The sequence below is a fragment of the Petromyzon marinus genome, chromosome 18, assembly GCF_048934315.1.
Source record: "Petromyzon marinus isolate PM22_M1 ecotype Great Lakes invasive population chromosome 18, UKy_Petmar_22M1.pri1.0, whole genome shotgun sequence".
NCBI classification, from domain to species: Eukaryota; Metazoa; Chordata; class Hyperoartia; order Petromyzontiformes; family Petromyzontidae; genus Petromyzon; species Petromyzon marinus.
In genome coordinates this window covers 13,962,869-13,986,565 of record NC_133684.1, presented here as the reverse complement: position 1 = coordinate 13,986,565, position 23,697 = coordinate 13,962,869, and the positions used below count along the sequence as shown (strand labels likewise).

At 43.3% G+C, this 23,697-nt stretch overlaps 1 protein-coding gene across 5 annotated transcripts in view; it reads left to right on the top strand.

Annotated features, from left to right (window-relative positions):
* HERC2 (HECT and RLD domain containing E3 ubiquitin protein ligase 2) overlaps positions 1 to 15,291 on the top strand; it is a 159,739-nt gene extending 144,448 nt beyond the window's left edge. For all 5 annotated transcript variants that reach the window (XM_032956770.2, XM_032956768.2, XM_032956767.2 and 2 more), the window contains exons 89-93: positions 1,650 to 1,762; positions 4,585 to 4,775; positions 5,194 to 5,299; positions 6,840 to 7,052; positions 8,890 to 15,291. In XM_032956770.2, coding sequence (XP_032812661.2) covers positions 1,650 to 1,762; positions 4,585 to 4,775; positions 5,194 to 5,299; positions 6,840 to 7,052; positions 8,890 to 9,168 — 902 coding nt within the window. In that variant the 3' untranslated portion in view covers positions 9,169 to 15,291. The remainder of the gene's footprint in view (positions 1 to 1,649; positions 1,763 to 4,584; positions 4,776 to 5,193; positions 5,300 to 6,839; positions 7,053 to 8,889) is intronic.
* Positions 15,292 to 23,697: the final 8,406 nt, after the last annotated feature.

Here is a 23,697-nt window from a genome sequence, read left to right as displayed (position 1 = left end):
AGACCTTAAACACGGTAGGACCAACACCTCGGCCGTAGCAGATCATTGTTCTAATTCAGTAGGCTCACATGCCATTGACTTTTCCAAGACGGAGGTTCTTTGTAAGCCATCTGGCTTCCATGAGAGATTCGTTCATGAGGCTATCCACATATACAAACACAGAGACAATTTCAACCGAGAAGATGGATTCTATCTTAGCAATCATTGGAAAGATTTGATAAATCATTTCAGTTCTTGATTGATTGTTCACGCTTACAGTGCCTTTCAGACAGCATACATAAAAACAAATTTCGTCTCCCCCCTCCTCTTTTCAAAAAATAGATGGACTAGTCCTGGCAAACTGCCATCGTTGCGCGTGACGCAAACGTTATTTTTTTATATAAATATAAATAAATAAATATGTCGTTTTCAAAATAAATTTATGCAAACCGACACACCTGATGATGACCGTTTGAGTTATGGTCGAAACGTCGTGAGAATTTTTTATTGTTTTATATATATTTTGTTATTTTGTTGTTTCTCTTCAACGTGACTTTACCGAAAAAACTAAGAATATGGTTGATAATGGTTGAAATTGTCTGTCTCTATATATATGGATGTATATACAATATATAGACACAGATACAATTTTAACCGAGAAGATGGGTACAAACTAAGCAATCATTGGAAGGACGTTATCAACAAGTTTAAGTCATAATTGGGTCAATATTTTTTACGCGATTCATCTTTTAGGGACATACTTCACACTCACGCTGTGCATTTCACAGTTACGCGCTCTAGAAAAAAATATATAGTAACATTCAATAAAAACACATTTTCAACGATAATTTTTTTTAAAGAAAATATTTCTGATGGCATCACCACATAATGGCAGTGCCCAGTGTCAGGGCGTAACCATAGTAGATCTGCTGCCTTTGCATCACGAGTGCTGCTACAAACAGCCCACGGAAGCATTCAAGACCTGAAGTTACTCCTTAGAAAGTAATCTTTGTGAGTTCCAATCTTTTAAATCTTAATTATTATTGCTTGTTACTAAACTCCCTATTCAATATTTTTGGAATGTTAATATTATTACATTTATACTTATTTTAGTAAATCCAGAACTAAAATAATGAAATTAAATTATACTTAATTTTTCTTCGGTTACGCACGCCCCCATATAACATGTACTTGTGTCTATGGGAAAATAGCCTTCATACAGCGCTGTTCGACTTACGCTGTTTTTCAGTAACGCATGTTATGCGTTATGCGAGGGACGCCTGTACTCTTAATCTGTCCTCACGTCTCCAAGTTCGCGGTAAACAGACTCAGAATTTAATACCGTAATCATAATACACGGATGAATAAAGCAGACAAGACGTCCAAAGTCGCTTTGAATTTAAATATTTAAAAAAAAACTCAGAATGTTACTCGGTACTGCACGATAACATTGGCTCCATGCTTGTGTTTGCTGTGAATTATATTTGCTCCATTCATTAACTTTATTGACATTATCGCTTTGGTCATTTCGGTGACCCGGGTCGCCTCATGCCATTGAGGCTCGTCCTCGTTCTCTCTCTCTCTTTGAGTTCTGACCTTGTTGCAACAAAATAGACCTAAAAAAAACGTGGAATGTTGTCGTGTGCTCCTGTCACCACCACCGTGTGCAGGGGTTCTTCTGGGCATCGCCATCCGCACCGGAAGCCCCCTGAGCCTGAGTCTGGCCGAGCCGGTGTGGAAGCAGCTGGCTGGCATGAGCTTGACCATCGCCGACCTCAGCGAGGTGCGACGGCGGTCGGGCAGCGTCGTGCGGCCTCTCTTGTGCGACGGACACAATGCGGACTCAAACCTGAAAACCGTTTTGCGTACAGAAACGATCGTGCGGGGCTGGGATGCGACAGCTCCTCCGGCCTTTTCGAGACCACCGGCTCAAAAGGACAGTAAATAGTGCAGATTGGTGTCGGGATTTTCCTTACGCAGGATCTTTAATTAACAGTGTTTTAATTACAGTATTAATTTAGTGTTGAAATTACAGCACGGAAGGTGACATCAAATATTCATCAAAACTAACAAAGGGCTGTGGAATGCGAGGCCATTAACCTTGCATTTAAAGTCAGAGTGATTTCCTCTTCAAAAATTAGCCACTGTTCACAGAATGGCAGCCAAGTCAATAATCAAACTCAGGGCCTTCTTGCTTTGAGGCGCAAGTGTTATCATCATGCCACCCTGCAGCCCAAATAACAACATATAAAAACAGAGCCAGATTTTACACAACTCCATTCATTGCAACCAGGACAAGCCCACGCAGGCAGAAAATGAGAAATGACAAGCCAAAGCCCAGAGACCCGGTGAATTCCCAGGATAAAACCCACTGATAAGACAGACTTAAAACAGCCAGTTCACTCCACTGGTCACTGCACCGTCGCTGAGACCTTGGCATCATCACTGAGGCCCCGTGTTCCCACTCGGGCAGGCCCTGGGAGAGTCCCCACAGTGCCACGGGAGCTTCCCCTCAATGTCAAGCATTGAGAAATTCTCCAGACTATCAACTCCCACTCCTGCACAGTGCCCATGCCTTCAGTTTATCAATTCGATCATTTCATAGCCATCCATGGCACTGCTCCATCACTTTCTCCCCTTCGGTATTTGCCTCGGTTCAGGAATCCTGACTTGCCTTCTGACAAAGGAGCTTCTTCAGGTTGCCAGCTGCAAAGTATCGCTTTGCAGGTTTTGAATGAAGCTTGTAATATTGATCTCCTTGTGAAATGGGTATGTGTTTCATGTATTATGCTCTGCAATGGACAAATGCTTTTTACACCATAAAAGTCAACAATGTTTTCTGACAGTAAGCTTATTCAGAGAGAGTAGTGCGAGAGCAGGGTCTTTGAAAATTAATCAGGGCCACACTCGTATCTGTAGGGAATGTGGAGATAATGCTCTCCTGACCTTATTTATGTTCAATAATATATTATGTATTGGGTATATTGCCAGCACCACCAGTACTTATATAAACCACTGCAAGCACATTCTCACCCAATCTTTCAGACGGATAGTCGGTTTATATGTGGAATTATTCAGCTTTGTAAATTTTTCGAATGCTTATTACAACTGTAGCCTTAGTTGTTGTGATCGGCTGAACCGAAGTTTTAATTCTAGCCTTGGCCATATCCATCATGATAACTATGCCTAACCTTAACCCGCATCCCCAACCTTGAATCTTGTAGGTCCACATGTATGGCTCCAAGCCATCTTCATGAATCAATTCGATGTTTGGATGAACCATTGTCAAACATCAGGCTGCAATGTACATCCACACTCACTGAGGGCACATTGGTTGGTGTGGAGTTTACCTCTAATGCGCTGCAGATAACTGTTCATTATGATACAAATCTTGAGTTGTCCCTGCTAATTTTGTTCACATTGATGGGGATTATTATTGACGAGAAATAATTATCTACGCATCAGTGTCTCTTGTTAAAGACAAGGACGGAGCAGGTCATTGATCCGTGGGATACTTTTTCTCATTAAAGCACCTAAATTGTTCCATGCTTGATCGAGTCATTCCACAGTAATTTAACGTCAGTCAATTCACCATCCTTTTATTAGGTTTAAACAATTTTGATGCATGTTCTGTTTTCCAAGTAGGACTAGGGTGGCCATAGTTCAGGCGAGTCGTTATTAAAGTTTAAGCGCTCTGTTGTTCCCCGTATTTCCTGGGTGCTGGTGGCGACAGATGCTAGCATTACAGTAAACTTAAAGGACAAAGGTTGGTGGATCTTTTCGAGATTGAGATCTATGATATACATGATGCAATGGACATCTAATTCAAATCGCATTAGCCAAGGAACAGTATGGATTTAAAAAGCAAGAGATTATTGAATGATGGCTTGGAACTCCGCTCCAATGTTAAATGTAAATAGCTGTTAAATTCCGTTTTTGCCAATTAAGAACCCGCAAACAGGCCGAACTCCCAACAGAGGCGGGCAGACATGAGCTGACATGTCACGCGCAACTCGTGTAATCGAGTTGCCTTGGTTCCAGAACGAGACGTCACACATTTGTCTCTCTCTTGTTAATTGATCTTCTAGGCAGAACGATGGGAGTGATGGATTGACCTCATTTCTCTTTCAGAGTAGGAGGAGCAGTGAGCCACGGGGTACCCATTTACTCTTTCTCGGCAGCAGCAATGACGAGTGCCGCCGTGAATGTAGTGCAGAGTTGCTTCGGAATGTTACAATCCCTGTCCAGGGCTCATCTTTTATCTAAGCACGTTGTTTTTGGCCCACACACAAACAATATCATGAATTGTGAGTCCAGTTTGGTGCTGGATGGATTGTTGCTTAGCAGGAGAGTGAAAGGTGGCAGGGGCAGCTTGAGGAGGCCTCCATCCAGCAGTGGATTGATCACTATTGATCATGGCTGATGGTAATAATGAATTGGTCGTCCAAAATTCAATAGAGGCTTTCCTCGATATTGTTCTTGTTTTAAAATGATGAGTATGTGACCTGCATTTATAAATAACTTACTGGCTCTATAATTGACATTGTATGGCATTGCACGCTGTGTACACATGCATATGGTGACTTGTGCTGGCGCTCTTCACAGGTCGACAAGGACTTCATCCCGGGGCTCATGTACATTCGGGACATGGAGGCATCGGCAGCCGAGTTCGAGTCCATGGCCATGCCCTTCACAGTGCCCAGCGCCAGCGGGCAGGACATCCAGCTCAGCACCAAACACAGCTACATCACCATGGAAAATCGCAGCGAATATGTCCGCCTCGCCATAGGTTACAGGTACCCATGATGCCTAGGGGTTTGCTACCTGTCCGGGAATTACCATCTGTTCTTGGGTGGCAGGAATTGATTTGCAGGGGATAATTACAAGCGGATCGTTTTTGCTCTCATTTCTATTGTTTGTGTTTATTGCTACATTGTAACTTTACGTTCTTGCTTTTGTTATGTTGGTGACCTAGGTCACCCTTGCAAATGAGACTACTACCCTGGTCTCTCTCGAGTTCTCACCTCTTTCAACAAAATCAACTTGAAACTTGAAAGCAGCATTGGGCGCAAGGCTCTGATTGGGACATCAGTGCATAGGGTCCAGACATTTTGCTCGCACCACATTTTGGCGGAAGGTCAAACTCACCGCATGGTCCTGGCTGCTGCGTTTGGTTTGCGTCGCTGGTGTGTGTGCGCTGCCCCCGGTCCCCAGGCTGCACGAGTTTGACGAGCAGGTGGCGGCCGTGCGCGAGGGCATGGCCAGGGTGATTCCCGTGCCTCTGCTGTCGCTCTTCACAGGCTACGAGTTGGAGACTATGGTACCAAAACCAGATGAGATTCCTCCTTCATATAATGGTTCCTCCACATAAAATAAATCTGAAGAATGTAATTTGTACACATCTCTTCGACCACACGGCCTTGTAGGAGTATGTCATTTCAGCAGCTTTGGTTCAACACAAGCAAACTCTGGAACGGGTTTGACATCCAGTATCTCATCAGCAGTCAGGCTTTCTTAAACAATTCTGGTAAACGGACAGATGTTTCTAGATTTGAAGCTTTCGTGACTGCAAGGATTCATACTCTTGGTTTTTTTTTCGGTAAAGTCACGTAGGTAAAAAATTTAATAAATGAAAAACTAAATTAAATCGCCTGAATTTAGTTGTTTTTCATTTATTTTATTTTTTACCTACGGACCGATGTTTATCGGCAAGGGATCTCTGTATTATGTATGATTTGTAGCTTGACGCAAAACTATTTCATACGTAGTTAATGAGTGCAGTAGAACCCCTCTTAACGATGGTAATTGGTTCCACGAAACTGGTCGTTAAGTGATTTGGTCATTAAGCGAGTATAGGAAATACACGTGAAAGGATTCATTCGTTCCGATAGCATTGAAAGTGATCTTTTTTCACCGAAAAAACATACTTTATAATATTTAAACAATGGATATTAATACATAAAGATACTAACAATATTATAAACCATATTTAAAGAAACATCGTTAATCGATGTATTAATTAATATCTACTGAAACTACAACAGCCGGTCGTTAACTCGGGAATGGTTGGTCAGAGAACTATGGAGGCCTGTCGTTAAGCGATTAGTCGTTGACAGGGATGATCGTTAAGAGGGGTTCTACTCTACACTACACTACTTTCCACCACTACTATACACTGCACTACTATACACTACACATTGGGCTCTATGGAAGTCCCATCGTTAAGCGATTAGTCATGAACAGTGGTAGTCGTTAAGAGGGGTTCTACTCTACACGACTATACACTACACTATACACTACACGACTATACACTACACTGTACACTACACTGTACACTACACATTGGGCTCTATGGAGGTCCCGTCGTTAAGCGATTAGTCATAAACAGTGGTAGTCGTTAAGAGGGGTTCTGCTCTACACGACTATACACTACACTATACACTACACGACTATACACTACACTATACACTACACTACTATACACTACTATACACTACACTATACTCTACACATTGGGCTCTATGGAGGTCCCGTCGTTAAGCGATTAGTAATGAACAGTGGTAGTCGTTAAGAAGGGTTCTACTGTACTTTGGAGACCACGGTGAGTGGCACGATGAATGCCACGCATGCTGTGCAGGTCACAGCCAGGGACTCAGAGTGGGGCAGAGGGTGACAGAGTGCAGCGAGATTAGCCAAGGTGCAGTCAGAAAACAACACGCTTGTTTATTTTTTATTTTGGGGGGTCAGGATTTGGTCAAACCCAACCAGTTCCCCACGGCCACATGCTTTTGCCAAGTGCAGAACGTACGCGAGCACCCGGAGGGTAGGTGGGAGCTCGTTATCCTTGTGTGTCACCGCAGATATGTGGCAGCCCGGACATCCCACTGCACCTGCTCAAGTCGGTGGCCGTCTACAAGGGAATAGAGCTGAGTGCGCCGCTCATCGTCTGGTTCTGGGAGGTCATGGAGGCCTTCTCCAACACGGAGCGCTCGCTCTTCCTGCGCTTCGTGTGGGGACGCACGCGACTGCCGCGCACGATCGCCGACTTCCGCGGCCGGGACTTTGTCATTCAGGTCGGTGCCACTCACAGCCGCCCTTGGGTTGCGCTGGTGCTTATTAGAGCAGCAGTATTCAACTCAATTTAGTCTCTCCATGACTAATAATGTTAAACGATAGCCGGTAGCTGTTTTCAGACTCAATTACCAGTTCTGAGATTTAGGAAGCGGTTATCGTTTCCGGTGTAATGTTTGTAATGAATGCACTGAGAGGGAGCTCGAGAGGGTATTTGGTCTACTCTTCCATACGGATCTGACTACGATGCGCAATCTGCCGATTGACTGTGGTGAACCTATTTACGCTTTTGGGTGGACAGAGGCCGTCATAGAAACTTGTTTCAACTGCTCTGCACCCTAAGATGGAATCAAACCGGTGACCTCTGGACTGCAGGTCCAGTGTGCCTAACGTTACAGCAAGGCAGCTCCCTATAATAATAACAATATTACCCCTTTACCTAGGAAGCAAATTCGTCAAATGGATGTTAACCCATAAAATAATGAGAACAGTAACATTTCTAATAGACGTGGTACTGAAAGTGCAGGGCAAAAAAAAGCAGTACATGCAGTCCCCGGGTTAACGAAAGGTTAGGTTCCCGAGAACAATCCATAACCCTAATTTTTCCGTATGTCGGAAACTGAACAATTTCCCCCCAAAAATTAAGATGAATTCCATTTACTTAATCCTAGTGAATCTCGAGTGAGGCGTAAGGCAGCTGCCCGTCTTACACACTACTTGCGCTTACGCAACTAATGCAAAAATATTCCACATTTAATTTTTTTAACATGATTTATGGGAGCATTTCCGTAAGGTCGGATTTCCGTAAGTTGGGTCTTCTGCAACCCGGGGACTGTCTGTACTTTGAAGTTTAGCCATGTACATTCTCAATGTACTTTTGAAAAACGAGTTAATATAATTTCACAACATAAAAGCGTAAATCTATTAAGATTGAAATTTTGAGTGTGAATTTGATTTTAATTTGAAAGGTAGAATATTACACGGACTCCTCTTGCATTTCCCAAACAATTCACTGGGTTGTGCTGTTTGATCTTGACATGCCCAGCAATGGCAGCTGTACAAGCAGTGCTTGTCTTGAATATTTTTCAGGATGTGGTAATTACAGTGATAGGTAATTACTACTTATAGGCACAGAGGCTATTACTTAAATTACAGTGTTTTGGAAAATGTAATAAGGAGGCTATTCATTTCCATTAATCTTGATCAACCTGAAGTACAATTACAGATATAAATAACAGAATTATGTATTATGAAAATTACATTTATGCACACAAAAAAATATTAATATGGAGATGTGGTGGTGCGGTGATTACACACTGTCCTGTGAACCCAGAAAAACTAAGTTCTATTCCCAGCCTTGTCCAACATACGGTAGCGTTGAGAAATAGCTGTAATTAGTCCGAGGCCTCCCCTTCACCAACCCCCACTGACCAGCATGGTGAAGTGTAGACAAACAAGCCCGTGACCAACCCACCAGTCGGATGAAAAAAGGACACTTATGCAGAGAAGTAATTTGGACAATGGCGACGTGTCGCAGCGGGGAACCGCCTTCGCCGCTCATTGCAGGGGTTTGTGGTTTCCGAACCGCAAGGCTGCTCTGGTTGGGATTACACGCAGCAACATTTCCCCGACTGTGAAGCGACTGTAGACTGTGCAACGCAGTGCCTTCGTGATGACCCTGAGCTATAAGTATGGCGTGTTTACTCAAATTTTAATCGCCGAGCCAGGCATTGATCCACCTTGTGCCGTACAGTGACAACTACCAAGAAGGGGAGCACATCGTCTGTGCGAGTTCATTTGCTAATTCATGACCCCCTTTGTTCCTCCCTTCCCTTGCAGGTGCTGGACAAGTACAACCCGCCTGACCACTTCCTGCCTGAGTCCTACACCTGCTTCTTCCTGCTCAAGCTTCCGCGTTACTCGTGCCGCCAGGTGCTGGAGGAGAAGCTCAAGTACGCCATCCACTTCTGCAAGTCCATCGACACGGATGACTACGCTCGCATCGCGCTCACGGGCGAGGTGCCGGCCGACGACGACAGCAGCGACGACACCGACAACGAGGAGGACGGCGAGTCCGTGGGCTCGGCCTCCACGCAGGACTACTCGGCGGGCCAGTAACCGGCGGCTGGCAGAAAGCCGCCCCGTCTTCATTCTGTTTGTGTTTTTTTTTACGCAGTTGTACAATAGACAGCGGCAGCAGCCGTGGGTTGTTCCCGTGACATCATTGTGCGAGGCCTAAGTCTTACGTTGCATTTAGCTGTGCGTTGTTTTGACGTTTTTGTCCCGGCCTGCACACGCTTCTTTATTTTTCCAGCTGATGGGAACTCTTGTCATTGGCTGGAGAAGGCATTAGCTTGTTTTTAACAAGCGTTTCGGCTGTGCCAATTCCTCTTATTGTGGAGGCCCCACTGGTTGGAGGGACAACTCTGTGTTTGTATGTGTGTGTATAACAGCACTAGGCACAGTCAAAAGCACTACGGCTGCAGAGTTACACTGCACTGATGATCCATAATATGAGTGAGACAAGTACAGTTGCCACGTTACTCTTGCCAGATTCAGAATGATCACGCAGCCTTCTAAGCCTGGTGGCTGCTCAGGCTGCCAGCCATGTAGGTACACTCCGAGGGGACGGGGGCGGACTTGTTACGTTATTGCATTGATGTGTTTTCCCAGGATGCTCTGCGCAAATGTCTTTCACCTCTGTGTGTCACGTGACATTTTTTCTTTACTCTGCACACACGTTTTTCCAACCGATGAATATAATATCAGGAGAGGGGGATGTTAAGATTGTTGGGCAGGCAGGCTGGGATAGTGGCCGTTTAGTCTAGCCATGCATGCCAACTAGGGTTGCCACCTGTCCGGGTTTTACCCAGACAGGCTGGGAATTGGCATCTGTCTTCTGGTGGCAGGAATTGATTTGTACTGAGATCTGGTATCAGTATTGATGTGTTAAACTTTATTAAAGTATCCAGCACGGTTTTGAAAGGCCGAGGCTGACCAATAAATATTTTTACGGGTTAAAGTAGGCAAACTGAAACCATGCGTCTCTACGCAGCATTGTCTGAGCAGTTCACTTGGGCCATATCGGCTTGAGGAACAGTTTTACTCATTGTGACGTTCATATCATCAGTTGTGTGCTCGGAGCCAGGTTCAACAACACCAAACGCTGATGTCAGGTGTGAACTCAAGGCCCACGCTTTTGTGGTGTCACACAGACAATACGTGTGTGTCATTTAAGTAGAACAACATCAACCCTGGGGTGGTGATGAAGCACTTGTGTTCAGTGTTGTCCGTGAGTTAGGAAATACCCCGTCAACTGAGAAAATAGTTTTTCTGTTTCTCTTATTCCGTTAAAACAAGAGTTGTAAAACTGACACAATATAAGTGTTCATTTCACTGGGTTGCATCCATATTTTAGTTTTTTCAAGCATTTGGAAATTTGCCATCCTAATGTCAGCCAATTAGGAATGCACTGCAGATATGAGCAGCTGACATCTGTAAAAGTTAAACAAAGCCTTTGTGGACTATGTTCTGTAGGCTACACACACTTTTGTGACAATGCATCAGCACTGCATACATTTAAAATAGTGTCATCAGCCATCAGAATGCATTTCATGCCAACGGATTATTCAATGAGGCTAGAGGAACATTTTAGAGGCTTGGAACTCAACACCAGGAGACTGGATTCCAGGCCGTGGCATGGGCAGTGACTGAGCTTAATTGCAGATCGGCTTATCCCCAGCGATGACCATGTGTGAGGTGTAGCAACAGCTCCATTTGTTGATCTCATCTTTCAGCTCCTTTTGCAAAACCATTCGATACATTTTCTATAACAGCACACATACACTGCTAGATCCTATTTAACGATAGTGCAAGACCCATATCCATATGGAACTGTAAATATGGTTTATCTTTATTTTCACCAAGGAAATCTATACCTGCTTAAACCATTTCATGTCAATGGCTGAATCTCTCCAATGTCCTGATGAGATAATTCATAAAAAATCAACATGGTCAGTCCATGAAAGTCATCTGAAGCCCATCACATTGTATGGAGCTGGCTTTAAAACTACAGATCCTATAAAAATGTGCTCATATTCCCTGGGCTTTCTAGTCGGGATATTTTTTTATGCTTATGTCTTCTGGTGTATGTTTTGTTATAAAAAAAAGTTATTGCTGCTGGCTTTGACACAACGTTTAATATATCGTTCCATTTCCCCACTGTAATGTGCACTTGTACTGTTTGAATGCATGTGGTGGTGTGTACGTGTCTGAATATCAATTCGCTGTACTTGAACCGAGATTGGTCATAGGTAGCTATTTGAATTAAAACCCAGAGTCTTTCCCTCGCTGGCCAAGTTTGTGCTGGAGGCCCCGGGGAGGAGAGGTGTCTATGATGCCTTCTGGCAAAACCCCATTTTAGCGGAGCCAGATTGTACCCCTCCGCTTGTTAGTTTTTTCAAGAAACACCAGGAACACACTGAGGTTGGCCACGTGGAATGTTCAAATTCTCACTGTGGAGGAGAGGCTTCCATTTCTCTGTTGGGAGCTGGACTGATACCGCTGATTCTGACTCCAGTCACCATGAGGGTTGGACAGTTCTCCACTTGGGGCAGGAAACTGCCAAACAACAGGGAGTGGCACTTGAGTAAAATAATGTCAGAGCATGGAGGCGACATGTGGGTCCCAGGATATTGTTGGCTCACCTCCCCATGAATGGGAGTAGAGTGATGGTGGTGGTTAATAGCTTATGCCCTCTCCGAAGATGAACATGAGTGGAGGGGTTCAGACAAGGCTGATGAGTGAGATGCCTTCTATGACCTTTCCCAAGCGCTGGCTAAAGTAGCCTCTCAGGATAGAGTTATCCTTTTGGGTGACTTTAATGCCTGAGTGAGTCATGATGCAGACGCCTGGTTTTGAGTGATTGGAAGGCATCGGCCAGATAAGCTCAATAACAACGGTCAGAGGTTGCTAGCCTTCTATGAAGCCTATGGGCTTGTAATCACCAACACGCTGTTCCGGCATCAGCCCATTCACACATCATGGATGCACGCCGGATCCAAGAAAGAACATCTGCTGGACTACATAGTTATGGACCAGCGAATACGGACCCATGTCCTTGACATGGAGCTGACCTTCCTACTGCCCATTGTCTTGTCATCTGTAAGATGCAGTTATCAGAATTTCACTGTGGTGGCAATCATCCATTCACCCACAATAGCCTGGTCTCGTCCAGCTGATTAAGATTGCAAGCAGGAAATTATTCATCACTTGCAACTAGGATTGGCACCTTTCCCTACCCCCCACCCCCTTCTAACGCCAAGGGGAAATGGTAGAGTTTTAAGACTGCGACTGCTTTGGCTGCATTGGGCATGTAGTCAAGAGCTCCCCAGAAACCCTGGCTCACGTATGAAGTGTTCTGGCTAGTAAGTAATTCGCAGGCCCACTCCCACCATCTACAAAATCCCACGTCTAAGAACGAGGAGGCTTATCACAGCATAGATTCGGAGAGCCGTGCAGTGCTGCAAGGATGAATGTTGGTCATGGGTTTCTGAGGAAATGGAAACTGCTTCATTAGCACGTGATAACAAATCACTTTATGACACCATTAAAAAGTCATTTGCAGTGTCACGCCTATCACCATCTTTCAGGGAAAGAATGGTAACCTGATCTCTGAACCCCAAGAACAGGTTCGCAGGTTTGCTCAGCATTGGAGTGAAGTTTTGGAGGAGGGGAAACCCCTCAGCTCAAACATCATAGGGCAAGGTGGGGTTGACCTTGCTGGTGCTGCTGTGCCTCAAATATTGAAGTAGCCACTCCTTGTGAGTGGTTGACTGATGTGCCATATTTTGAGTGTGCGAAGGGCAATCCAGTGCTTGAAACCAGGAAAGCGCCAGGGAGAGATGATCTCCCAAGCGAACTGCTGAGGGAGGGTGGAGTTTTTGTGCAGACTGCCCTATATGACATCATTACAAATGTTTGGTCCACAGGATGGGTTCTGCAGGACTGGAAGGATGCCTAGGTGGTCGCCATAAAAAAAATGGGACCGCACTGATTGCACAAACTACCGGGACATCTCCCCCATTGTGTCGGGAATGGCCCTGGAAAGAATTACTCGACATTACCTTACCAGACATGTTGAGTAGAGGCTTGCGGAGCCCCAATGTGTTGTCATACCGGGGTGGTCCTGCACGCATGCCATATTCTCTGTCCTTATGCTACGGAAAAGGTGTAGAGAATCCATAATAGAGGTTTTTGGGTTAGATCGCGTAAATATATAAATGTGTCCTTAAAACCCGCCACCACCCGACACAGCTGATGAGTAAAGGTTGTAACGTAAACAGAACATGCCAATTCGTCACTAGTACAGCACACCACAAAATTTACAAACACAGTTCGTAAATATTGTGGCTTGGCTCTCCAACACACCGGTGTGCTGGACTAGTGACGAATTGGCATGTTCTGTTTACGTGACAACCCTTACTACTTGGCTGTTGGGTGGTTGCGGGTTTTAACGACATTTATGTATTTACGTGATCTAACCCAAAAACCTATTTTGGATGATATTGGTCGCGAAAGCCTACGTGTTAAACGGTGTAGAGAATGTCAACAGGACCTACATATCTGCTTTGTTAACCTGGTCAAGGCCTGACATACCATCAATATACCCCTCACAATAATTAAGAACCTTTTTTTATTAACCTGGTCAAGGCCTGACATACCATCAATATGCCCCTCACAATAATTAAGAACCTTCATAATGGTGGGCCGGTCTGGGTAAAGTTGCGTGGTTGAGTGTCGGAGCCATTTTATGTTCACCTTGGTGTGCAACAGGAATGTCCTCTTGCCCCCCTACACTATTTAACATCTTCTTTGACCACATAGTTCTAGAAGATTTCCATGGATGTACTGGTGGAATTTAAATCTGGTATAGATATAATCAGAGGCTGATCAGTGCCCAGGGGTGGTCAAGGGATGGCTCCTGATTTGTTAACCACATTCTGTATGCGGATGATCTGCTGATTGCTGCCCACCCTGAGAAGGAGTTGGAGGCACTTCTACTGAACCTGGAGCATGCTACTCAGAGATGGGGCCTTATCATCAGCCCTACAAAAACAAAGTACCTGCTTGGGTATTTTAAGTCATAAAGTGCTCCCCTCCCTCAACTCTCCTAATGGGGCAGTTGTGGAGAGAGTGGAGATGTTTCCGTACTTGGGCAGTGTGCTTATTACCAGCTCCGGTTTGGCAGCTGAGGTCTCACTGCGAATCAGTAGAGCAGCATGATATTTTAATTAACTGCGTAACGCTGTGTGGAACCTACCTGGTTTATTGCTCCATACAAAGCTCCGGGTCTTCTCGGCCACAGTTATGCCCACTCTTATCTATGCTTGCGATATGTGGAGCCCTCAAATAACATCTGCACCGGTTTGAAACATTCAGGCTGGCCTGCTACAATCCATCCTGGCTTTAACCAGACTGGATTGTGTGAGGAGCTCACAGATCGTTTAATATCTGGACTTTTCTGGCAAACGAGGCTGCGTTGGTAGGGTCATGTCACCCGGATGCCCAGCGACTGCATGCCCAAGCAGCTTCTGTTTGGCGAGATAGGTGGGGCTAAACGCGTGCGACACAGGCTTTAGAAGAGCCGGACTGATGTGCTATAGAAGGGTGTGGAGCTGATTGGAATTGCCCATAACTGGTACCAGCAGTGTTAAAATCGGCCTCTGTGGAGGAGGTTCGTGAAGGATGCTGTTGGGGAGTTGGAGGCAGTCGCCCATCAGCAACAACGGATGGCAGAGGAGCGATGCTCAAAACAACGAGCAGAGCGCCGGGCAGCTAAAATGAAGACAGTTGGCACAGTGGGGAGCACAGTTGGTGCATCTGCCAGTCATCTCAGTCAACCGATGGTACCTGGGTCTGTTCCGTGACCTTCCAGCAGGCTTTCGACACTTCACGTGGTCTCAAAGTACATCTCGCATGGCACAAGCGCCGTGGTGTGTCACGTCCACTTGGTGGTGAACGGCGGTTGTTGTTGTGTCTGTGAGTGCTCCACGCTGGTGCTGTAAAGATTATTCGATGTTAATAATGCCGTGATGTATCTGTTACAGAAGTTAAAATTACCATCTTAGGCTCTGTTTCACATGAGTGAGTAAGCTATGAGACGTGAACTTGCTGTTACTTTCTATATTAGTCATGTGACACAAAGTAATTCATTGCTGACATTAAATGTTCTGAATGGAAGTGAAATTGTCATTGCTTGCCTTTTTGTTCAGTCATGTTCGAAAAAGGGTTGTCGGTGTCAAAACAACGTTTGCAAACTAGTAGGAAGCATTGTCGCGCCATGTTAGTCCTTAGAGCTGGAATTACTTTAAATTATGTGAAACCAAGTACAATGTGAGGTCGTTGGTGAAGGGTGGAGACTATCGGTCTCAAATTCTAATTATCATCAGGCTATTGGATAGCTTCGTTCAGGACATAAACAAATTCCAAATTATGCCAAAATAGAATGTTGGAGATGGATTGTTAACCAATGGTTTTCATAAAATTTCGAAATTGCATCTGGCTATATCAGGTAGTTGGGGAATAAAATGCCTGTGTCCTTTTATAGCTGGGGTCATAATCTAGCAATGCACAACTCTGTACCACGCTACTAAGGATCATAAGCGCTGCTAGGTCTCGGCAAGGTAAGGTAATTTACCCTTTTTACCGGGTAAAAGGGTAAGGGTAAAGGTGTCGACATGCCAAGGAGTAAGGTAAAGGGTAGGGTAAAGGTAGCTCGGAAGAATTACCCGGTAGGGTAAAGGTAGCACGAAGTATTACCCGGTAAATACGGTGCCTTGTTTACCGCTAAAAGCTCCGTGGCGCAGTCCGTGGCCTCCATTTAATAAGTAATATAAAAACCTTTGTAAAAACACGCTTTAATGAAATGTACCGTACGAGTAATGGCAGAACTCCACGACTCCAGGAAGTGGCCCTGAAGCTTGCCACAACGTAAGGGGCCGTGGCCAATTACAGACGTCAGTTTACCGTGGACAATTAGACCCAAGCCGAAACATAATAAAATAATGTTTAAATATATTGTTATGATAGAATATAGTATTGTCATCAGTATGACATAAGTATACCAAGTTTGCAGTCGATTCCACATTGGGAAGTGGGTTAAAATTTAGTTACAAGATTTGAGGATACGACAACAGACAGTGAGTTAAAAGAAAGCGTGTAAAATTGGAATAATCGAGAGTATTCTATATGAATAAAGCGCTCTACCTAGCATTTACTTGTTATAAACCTTTTTCATGTGTAGTACCCCAGTAATTACCCTGTAATCGGGTAATTTGTATGGGGTAAGAGTAAAAGGTGGGGTAAGGGTAAAAGGTAGGGTAGAGTGATTGTATTGTGGTAAGGTAAAGGTGGGCTCGTTTTTACCTTACCTTGCCGAGGCCTAGCACTGCACGGTGTGTTATCTGTCGTAGTGTGAATATGGGCTTCTCTACAGAGCCAGCTTGGACACTGCTGTTTAGCTTCGTTTGGTAGTGTTATAACTAGCTTGACAGTGCTGCCTTTGGTTCAATTATGAAAGCAGAAGCTTCACCATCGAGCCTGGGGCTGGTTTTATGAAAGGATACACAAAAGGAGTAAGGAAAACCTGCCCTCTGGTGACCGCGTGATTCATAAGTGCTGAAAAAAATGTTCATCATCCTGGTTCAATAAAAGTATTGGCCATTTTAGGTTACTTGATTCCTCTGTAATTAGCTTTAAAATCTGGCGGTCCCTTGCTGAGCCTAACCACCAAGCTGGTTTGCAATTAACCATGATCAAAGCTGTACACTTTCCAGCAGGGACTTAAAATGAAATGTTGGAAAGTTGATATTTAATGCTTTGACTTAAAAAAACTACCACATTCATCACTTAAACGATCTTGCATCCAATCAATTGCACAAAACATTTTATATTGTGTAAGGCAGTGTGTTATCGGCCACAACCTCTGAAATTATTTTGTCATGTAAAAAATAAAAATAGCTTTTCTCATTGCATAGTCATAAAATTAATTTGCAGAAAATTTGGGACAGAAGGATGTGGAGCAGATATGTGCATTTTATTATTTTACAAAGAATAGTTAGATTGTCACAAGTATGAAACTTTGCAGGAGATATTCATAATGTGTATCTTTTCAAAGATACATGTTTATCACCTAAAAGTCAAATATGGGCCATCATTTTTGGTAGATTTCCAATATTTTTGGTGACAGCCAATTTTGATTTTGGAACCCATTTTTGATTTTAGGTCAAACAAATTTATTATTAAGTGATCCTACGAGGTAATACTTATAGAATGTTATGCTTGTATCACCATTCGAACAATTGTTATCTGCTCCACTATTCATAATAGATTTTTGGGTTAGATCACGTAAATATATAAATGATTCAGTTGTTGATTTTTCAGTTGATTTATTTTGGTATAGTCCTGTCAGCCATTCGGCTCTTGAATCGGGTGCAACCACAACAAACAAAAAAACAAAAACACGATCAAGAAAAACATCTTAAAGTGACTGTGCAAACAAAAAATCCAGGAAAAAAAACAGCAAAATATTCCTGAAAAAAGCACTGTACACCAACGCTGTGTGCAAAAAATTCCAGTGGGATGCAAGTCAAACAACAACAACAACCATAAGAAAACTTAGATTAAGGCTATCAGTCTAACTCCGTACTACAACAAAACAAACATGTCCAAACCAAAAAAGTTTTCGAAATCACCAAAAATAAAGCCATAATTGCAACGTAACAATGATCACAGGGACTGTGACCGAATTTTTACAATAAATTACATAAATAACATGTAACACCAAATCCTACAGCCATAGCTGGCTGCATGAGTTACTCCACAACAACAGAAGCATCAGTCGGAGTATCTAATTTTTCAATGCACCTTTAAGATCAGCACGCTAAATCAAAATACAGATAATACTTTGCAGCGTCATCCGGAGCGAAACATTTTATTTTATTTAACGTCAATGAATAGCAGTGGCAGTTAGGGGTGTACAACTCCTCTAGAGCAGTTTTGAGAGAAGATCTCATTGGTATCGATTCAAGTTGCAGTTTATTGGCAATAACATTCCAGACCCTGGGGGCATCAATAGCAAAGGCCCTTCCTCCAGTTTTTGTACGGCAATAGGGAATGTGAAGCTGGTAAATGAGCGAAGACCTGAGGTCAAATTTGTTCTTTGAAACAGAGAGGAGATCCAGCAGGTAGTCTGCGGTTTTTTTTGTAAGTTAATCGTGAATAAATAAGATCTGGTGCACAAGCCGTCGAATATTAAGAGATGTTAAGTTTGACCCAGTGTAGAGATCACAGTGGTGAGTCCTATATGGGCAGTTCAATGTAAATCTTAAGGCCGAGTGATAGATGGAATCAAGCTTCTTCAGTACAGTACTTGGGTCTGATTTATACACGATGTCACAGTAGTCAAATAGAGGCAGTTTGGTAGCTTTTATCAATTCCAAACGGAACATTGGGGGAAAAGCAGTGCTTGTGTCGATACAGAAAACCAATTTTTATTTTTGTCTTTTTACCAATATAATCAGTGATCTTCAAAATTCAGTTTTGAATCCAGGATGACCCCAAGATACTTATAGATCTTGACTTGCTCTATTTGATAATTATTTAAGGAATGTTATTGGGGGAAAAGTAACTTCCTGCTTTAGTCCTGGTGAGAAGCATAGCACCTTGGTTTTGAATGTATTCAGGACTAGTTTAAGAGCAACTAGCTGATGTAGTTTGTTGAAATCACCCTGTAGCTTAGCAATCGCGTCATCCGGAGAGCGGCCAGCAGTAATCAGTATCGTGTCATCTGCAAAAAGATTTACCCTGGAATGATCCAGGTCAGTGCCCAAGTCATTGACATAAAGAGAGAACAAAAGGGGGCCAAGGATGGAACCCTGTGGAACCCCTTTTGTTATCTTAACACTGTTTGACCTCCAACCATCTGTGAATACAGTTTGGGTGCGAGAAAGGAGGTAATTTTGTAACCATTTTACAAAAAACCGAGGCAACTTAGTTTACTAAGCAGGGTGTTGTGGTCTACTGTATCAAAAGCTTTGGACAGGTCTAGAAAAAGACAGGCACAGTACTGCTTATTATCAAGGCTACTGTAAATGTGATTCAGAGAGTCTAATCCAGCAGATGTGGTGCTGTATTTTTTTCGGAACCCAGATTGTTTTAGATGTAGTAGATTGTTGGTGGACAGGAAACTGCTAATTTCGTAGGTCAATAATTTTTCAAAAATTTTCATCAATGGGGACAAAATTGAGATAGGTCGGTAGTTATTTGGATCATCTTTAGGGCCCCCTTTGTGAAGTGGATGGACATAGGAATGTTTCCATTCTAGAGGAACTGATGCTTCTTTGATGGACAGGTTGAAAATATGGGCTATAGGTTTGTATATTAGGTGACCAACAGTTAGTAGAGCAAAGACGGGAATACTATCTGTTCTGGTAGAGGAGGACCCTTTGAGGTAGGACAGTTGTTTCAGAACATTATTTTCGCGGATTGGCTGGAAACTAAATTCGTTTAATGTTTGGACAGGGGTGTAGGAATTTGCATGAGCAGGGATGACTCCCAATACATTATCAAAAAGATTACCAGCTTCAGAAAAATTAAGGTTAAAACTGTCAACTATTTTTTTGGGATCTGAAAAATATTCCCCATTTCGGTTAAGCTCAGTGGGCAGATTGTCTGTCTTGGATGCCTTTTCGATAAATTTGATTGTTTTCCAGAAATTCCTGGCATTTCCATGTGATTCCAGGAGAATGGAGGAAAAGTAGGCATTATTTGCATGCCGTATTTTGTTGACGCATCTATTCCTTAAAATCTTGTATTATAGCCAGTCATTGACCAAATAACTTTTCTGAGCACATGCCCAAGCCTTGTCCCTAGTTTTCATGAGCTTTGTAATCAAAATCTCACCAACGGAGCATGTTTGTTAAAAATTTGGAGAAACGTGTACCTGAAGGTCTCCCAAGCCATAGTCCGGTTGGGGATATCACAGACCTTGTCAATATCCGAGTGAAGCACATCATTAGTAAATGCCTGAGTGCTGAAGTGTCTCAGAGTGCTTCTCAACAAATTTAGGGGAGGCTTTGGGTCTGGATGATCATCTCACCCCAAAAATGAAGGAGTGATCACTAAGGTTATTACCCAGAACACCAGTCAGTGTGAAATTATGAGGGGCATTTGTCAATAGGACGTCAAGCAGAGATGACTGTCCCAGATTTTTTAGGTTGGGTCTTGTGGGGACATTTATTAATTGAAACAGATTAAATTCATCTGCAAAATTTGTGGCCACGGCCAGCAGGTTTAGCCAATTCTAATTTAGATCACCCACTAAAACTATTATACCTTTAGGGAGGCCCCAAAAAAGCTCTTTCAGTGCAGATGCAGCTTCAATATCCTTCCCACTAGGTGGTCGATAGCAGCACACTATCAATATCTGTTGATTATTTTGGAGAGTTATTTTGAGAGCCAGACCTTCAAAGCAACATTTTTTAAACGAGTGAGCTAGTGAACATGCAATAGTATACGAACATAGATGTCAATTGCACCTCCTTTAGATCCTCACCGAAAAAGGTTGTAGTTGTCAATCGCAATCTGCAAGTCATTGACGGCAGGAGTGAGAAATGTTTCTGTTAGGCAAAAAATGTCCGGGTCAAGATATGCCACTTCTAGTTTTAGTTGACTTAATTTAATCACAAGCCCTCAGATGTTGACATGTAGAACACCAACACCTTTCCTGTCAGAAAAATCTACAGAATTATACGAGTTATTTTCATTTGGGACAGGATGAAGCTCAATACCACCCAGAAATAAGAAAAGTAGAATTAATAGTTTGCACAAGTATTTTCTGTGAAAGGATGAAGAGCGGGGAACCTTGGATGAATAGCAGTAGCTCGCAGATGGTGTTATTTTTAAGAGCAGAATGAAGTTTGGAAGGAGTGCTGGTGAAGTAATGGGACAAAGATAGGGTTGAAAAAGATAATGATGGAGTGTAGAAGTGTCTATGCGCTGTTTCATTAGCAGGTGTAGTGGCAAATCGAGCAACAAGTATGGACGCAAAGTAACGAGGGTAGCTGTTTGTAGAGTTGAGTGTGGCACTAAATATGGCCGGGAGGGACAGCAGTAGGATACACAGCAGGAGAATTTCCATCTCTAAAATATCCGGGGTAAACACAGATTAACACACAAGCAGAAAATAATCAATATATATACTTGTAGGCCGAGCGTGAGAAAAGCGTTTTGCCGCACTCGTCACACATGCACAGCTTCTCGCCCATGTGCTAGGGTTGAACAGCGCCCCCCCCCCAGACAGGGACAGCAGCTTTTTGGCTGTTGTGAGCTCGGCTGAACTGCTTGCACTACCTCTGATCCCCGCCGCAGGATGGTGCTCGAGCTAGCCCTCCTTGAGCTCAGCCCACGACTGGAATGTCGTTTCTTGGCCTCTCGTGTCTCTGCTGCCCGACCAGACAGCCCCACTGAAGCCCACACAGGGGACTCTTCATTCACGACCCTTGGCCGTCTTGACAATTCTAGATTTGAAGCTTTCGTGACTGCAAGGATCCATACTCTTTGGTTCTATTCGGAAAAGTCACGTAGGTAAAAAATAAAACGACAAAAATCACGTTTCGGCCACAACACAAGCGGCCTTCATCAGGTGAAGGGACCAGACTGTCTAGAGGACAGCGCTGGAGTGAAACACAGCCAAGCTCAGACCGCGACCTTTAAGCTGTGTGAGAGTAATTAAATGCTAAGTCCGCCTATTAAAATGCAATTTTTTATGCTAATTCCTTTGTCAAGGCACCTTAATTACTCTCACACAGCTTAAAGGTCGCGGTCTGAGCTTGGCTGTGTTTCACTCCAGCGCTGTCTTCGAGACAGTCTGGTCCCTTCACCTGATGAAGGCCGCTTGTATTCTTAGCTCTTTCGGTAAAGTCACGTTGAAGGGAAACAATAAAAATAATAAAATATATATAAAATAAAAATTCTCACGACGTTTCGACCATAACGCAAACGGTCGTCATCAGGTGTGTCGGTTCGCATAAATTTATTTATTTTTAAACAGTGTATTTATTTATTTATAAAAAAAACACATCAGCGCCACGCGCAGCGATTTGACAGTTTATTTAGAAGGACTAGTCCATCTATGTTCTGAAAAGAGGAGGGGGGAGACGAAAAATGTATGTATGCTGTCTGAATGCCACTGTAAGCGTGAACAATCAATTAAGACCTGAAATGGTTTATCAAATGTTTCCAATGATTGCTAAGCCAGAATCTATCTTCTCGGTTGAAATTGTCTCTGTGCTTGTATATGTGGATTGCCTCATGAACGAATCTCTCATGGTAGCCAGATGGCTTACAAAGAACCTCTGTCTTGGAAAAGTCAATGTCATGTGAGCCTACTGAATTATAACAATGATCTGCCACGGCAGAGGTGTTGGTCCTACCGTGTTTAAGGTCTGCTTTGTGTTCACGAATGCGGTCCGAGACATGGCGTTTGGTTTCTCCAATGTAACTACTACCACAGAGGCAACTTAATTTGTAGACACCAGGGTACTGTATGTCCGGAATCACATCTTTTACAGAACGGAACTAGATCACGGATTTTATGTAATGTGTTGAAACGGACCTGGATCTTGTGTTCATTCAAGATTTTGGAGATCTTTTTTGTGATCCCCGCAATGTAGGGTAAAGTAATGGTTTTGAAAGGCTCTTCAAGAGGGTCCTTCTTCATGGTTTGAGTGATAGCTTTGCGGATTGTATAGTCGGAGTAACCATTAGCCTTAAGAGCTTGGTGTACGTGCTTGAGTTCACTGCCTATGTGTTCCTGGTCGGATATGCATTGGGCTCTATGATACAGAGTCTTGATGAGAGAATTCTTCTGTGATGGATGGTGGTGGGAATCCGGTTTCAGATAAGCATCCGTATGGGTAGCTTTCCTGTAGACAGAGTGGCTCATTGAACCATCAGGTCTCTTTTTAATTAGGACATACAGTACCCTGGTGTCTACAAACTAAGTTGCCTCTGTGGTAGTAGTTACATTGGAGAAACCAAACGCCATGTCTCGAACCGCATTCGTGAACACAAAGCAGACCTTAAACACGGTAGGACCAACACCTCTGCCGTGGCAGATCATTGTTATAATTCAGTAGGCTCACATGACATTGACTTTTCCAAGACAGAGGTTCTTTGTAAGCCATCTGGCTACCATGAGAGATTCGTTCATGAGGCTATCCACATATACAAGCACAGAGACAATTTCAACCGAGAAGATGGATTCTGGCTTCGCAATCATTGGAAAGATTTGATAAACCATTTCAGGTCTTAATTGATTGTTCACACTTACAGTGGCATTCAGACAGCATACATTAATTTTTCGTCTCCCCCCTCCTCTTTTCAGAACATAGATGGACTGGTCCTTCTAAATAAACTGTCAAATCGCTGCGCGTGGCGCTGATGGTTTTTTTTATATAAATAAATACACCGTTTAAAAATAAATAAATTTATGCAAACCGACACACCTGATGACGACCGTGTGTTATGGTCGAAACGTCGTGAGAATTTTTATTGTTTTATATATTTTTTTATTTTATTGTTTCC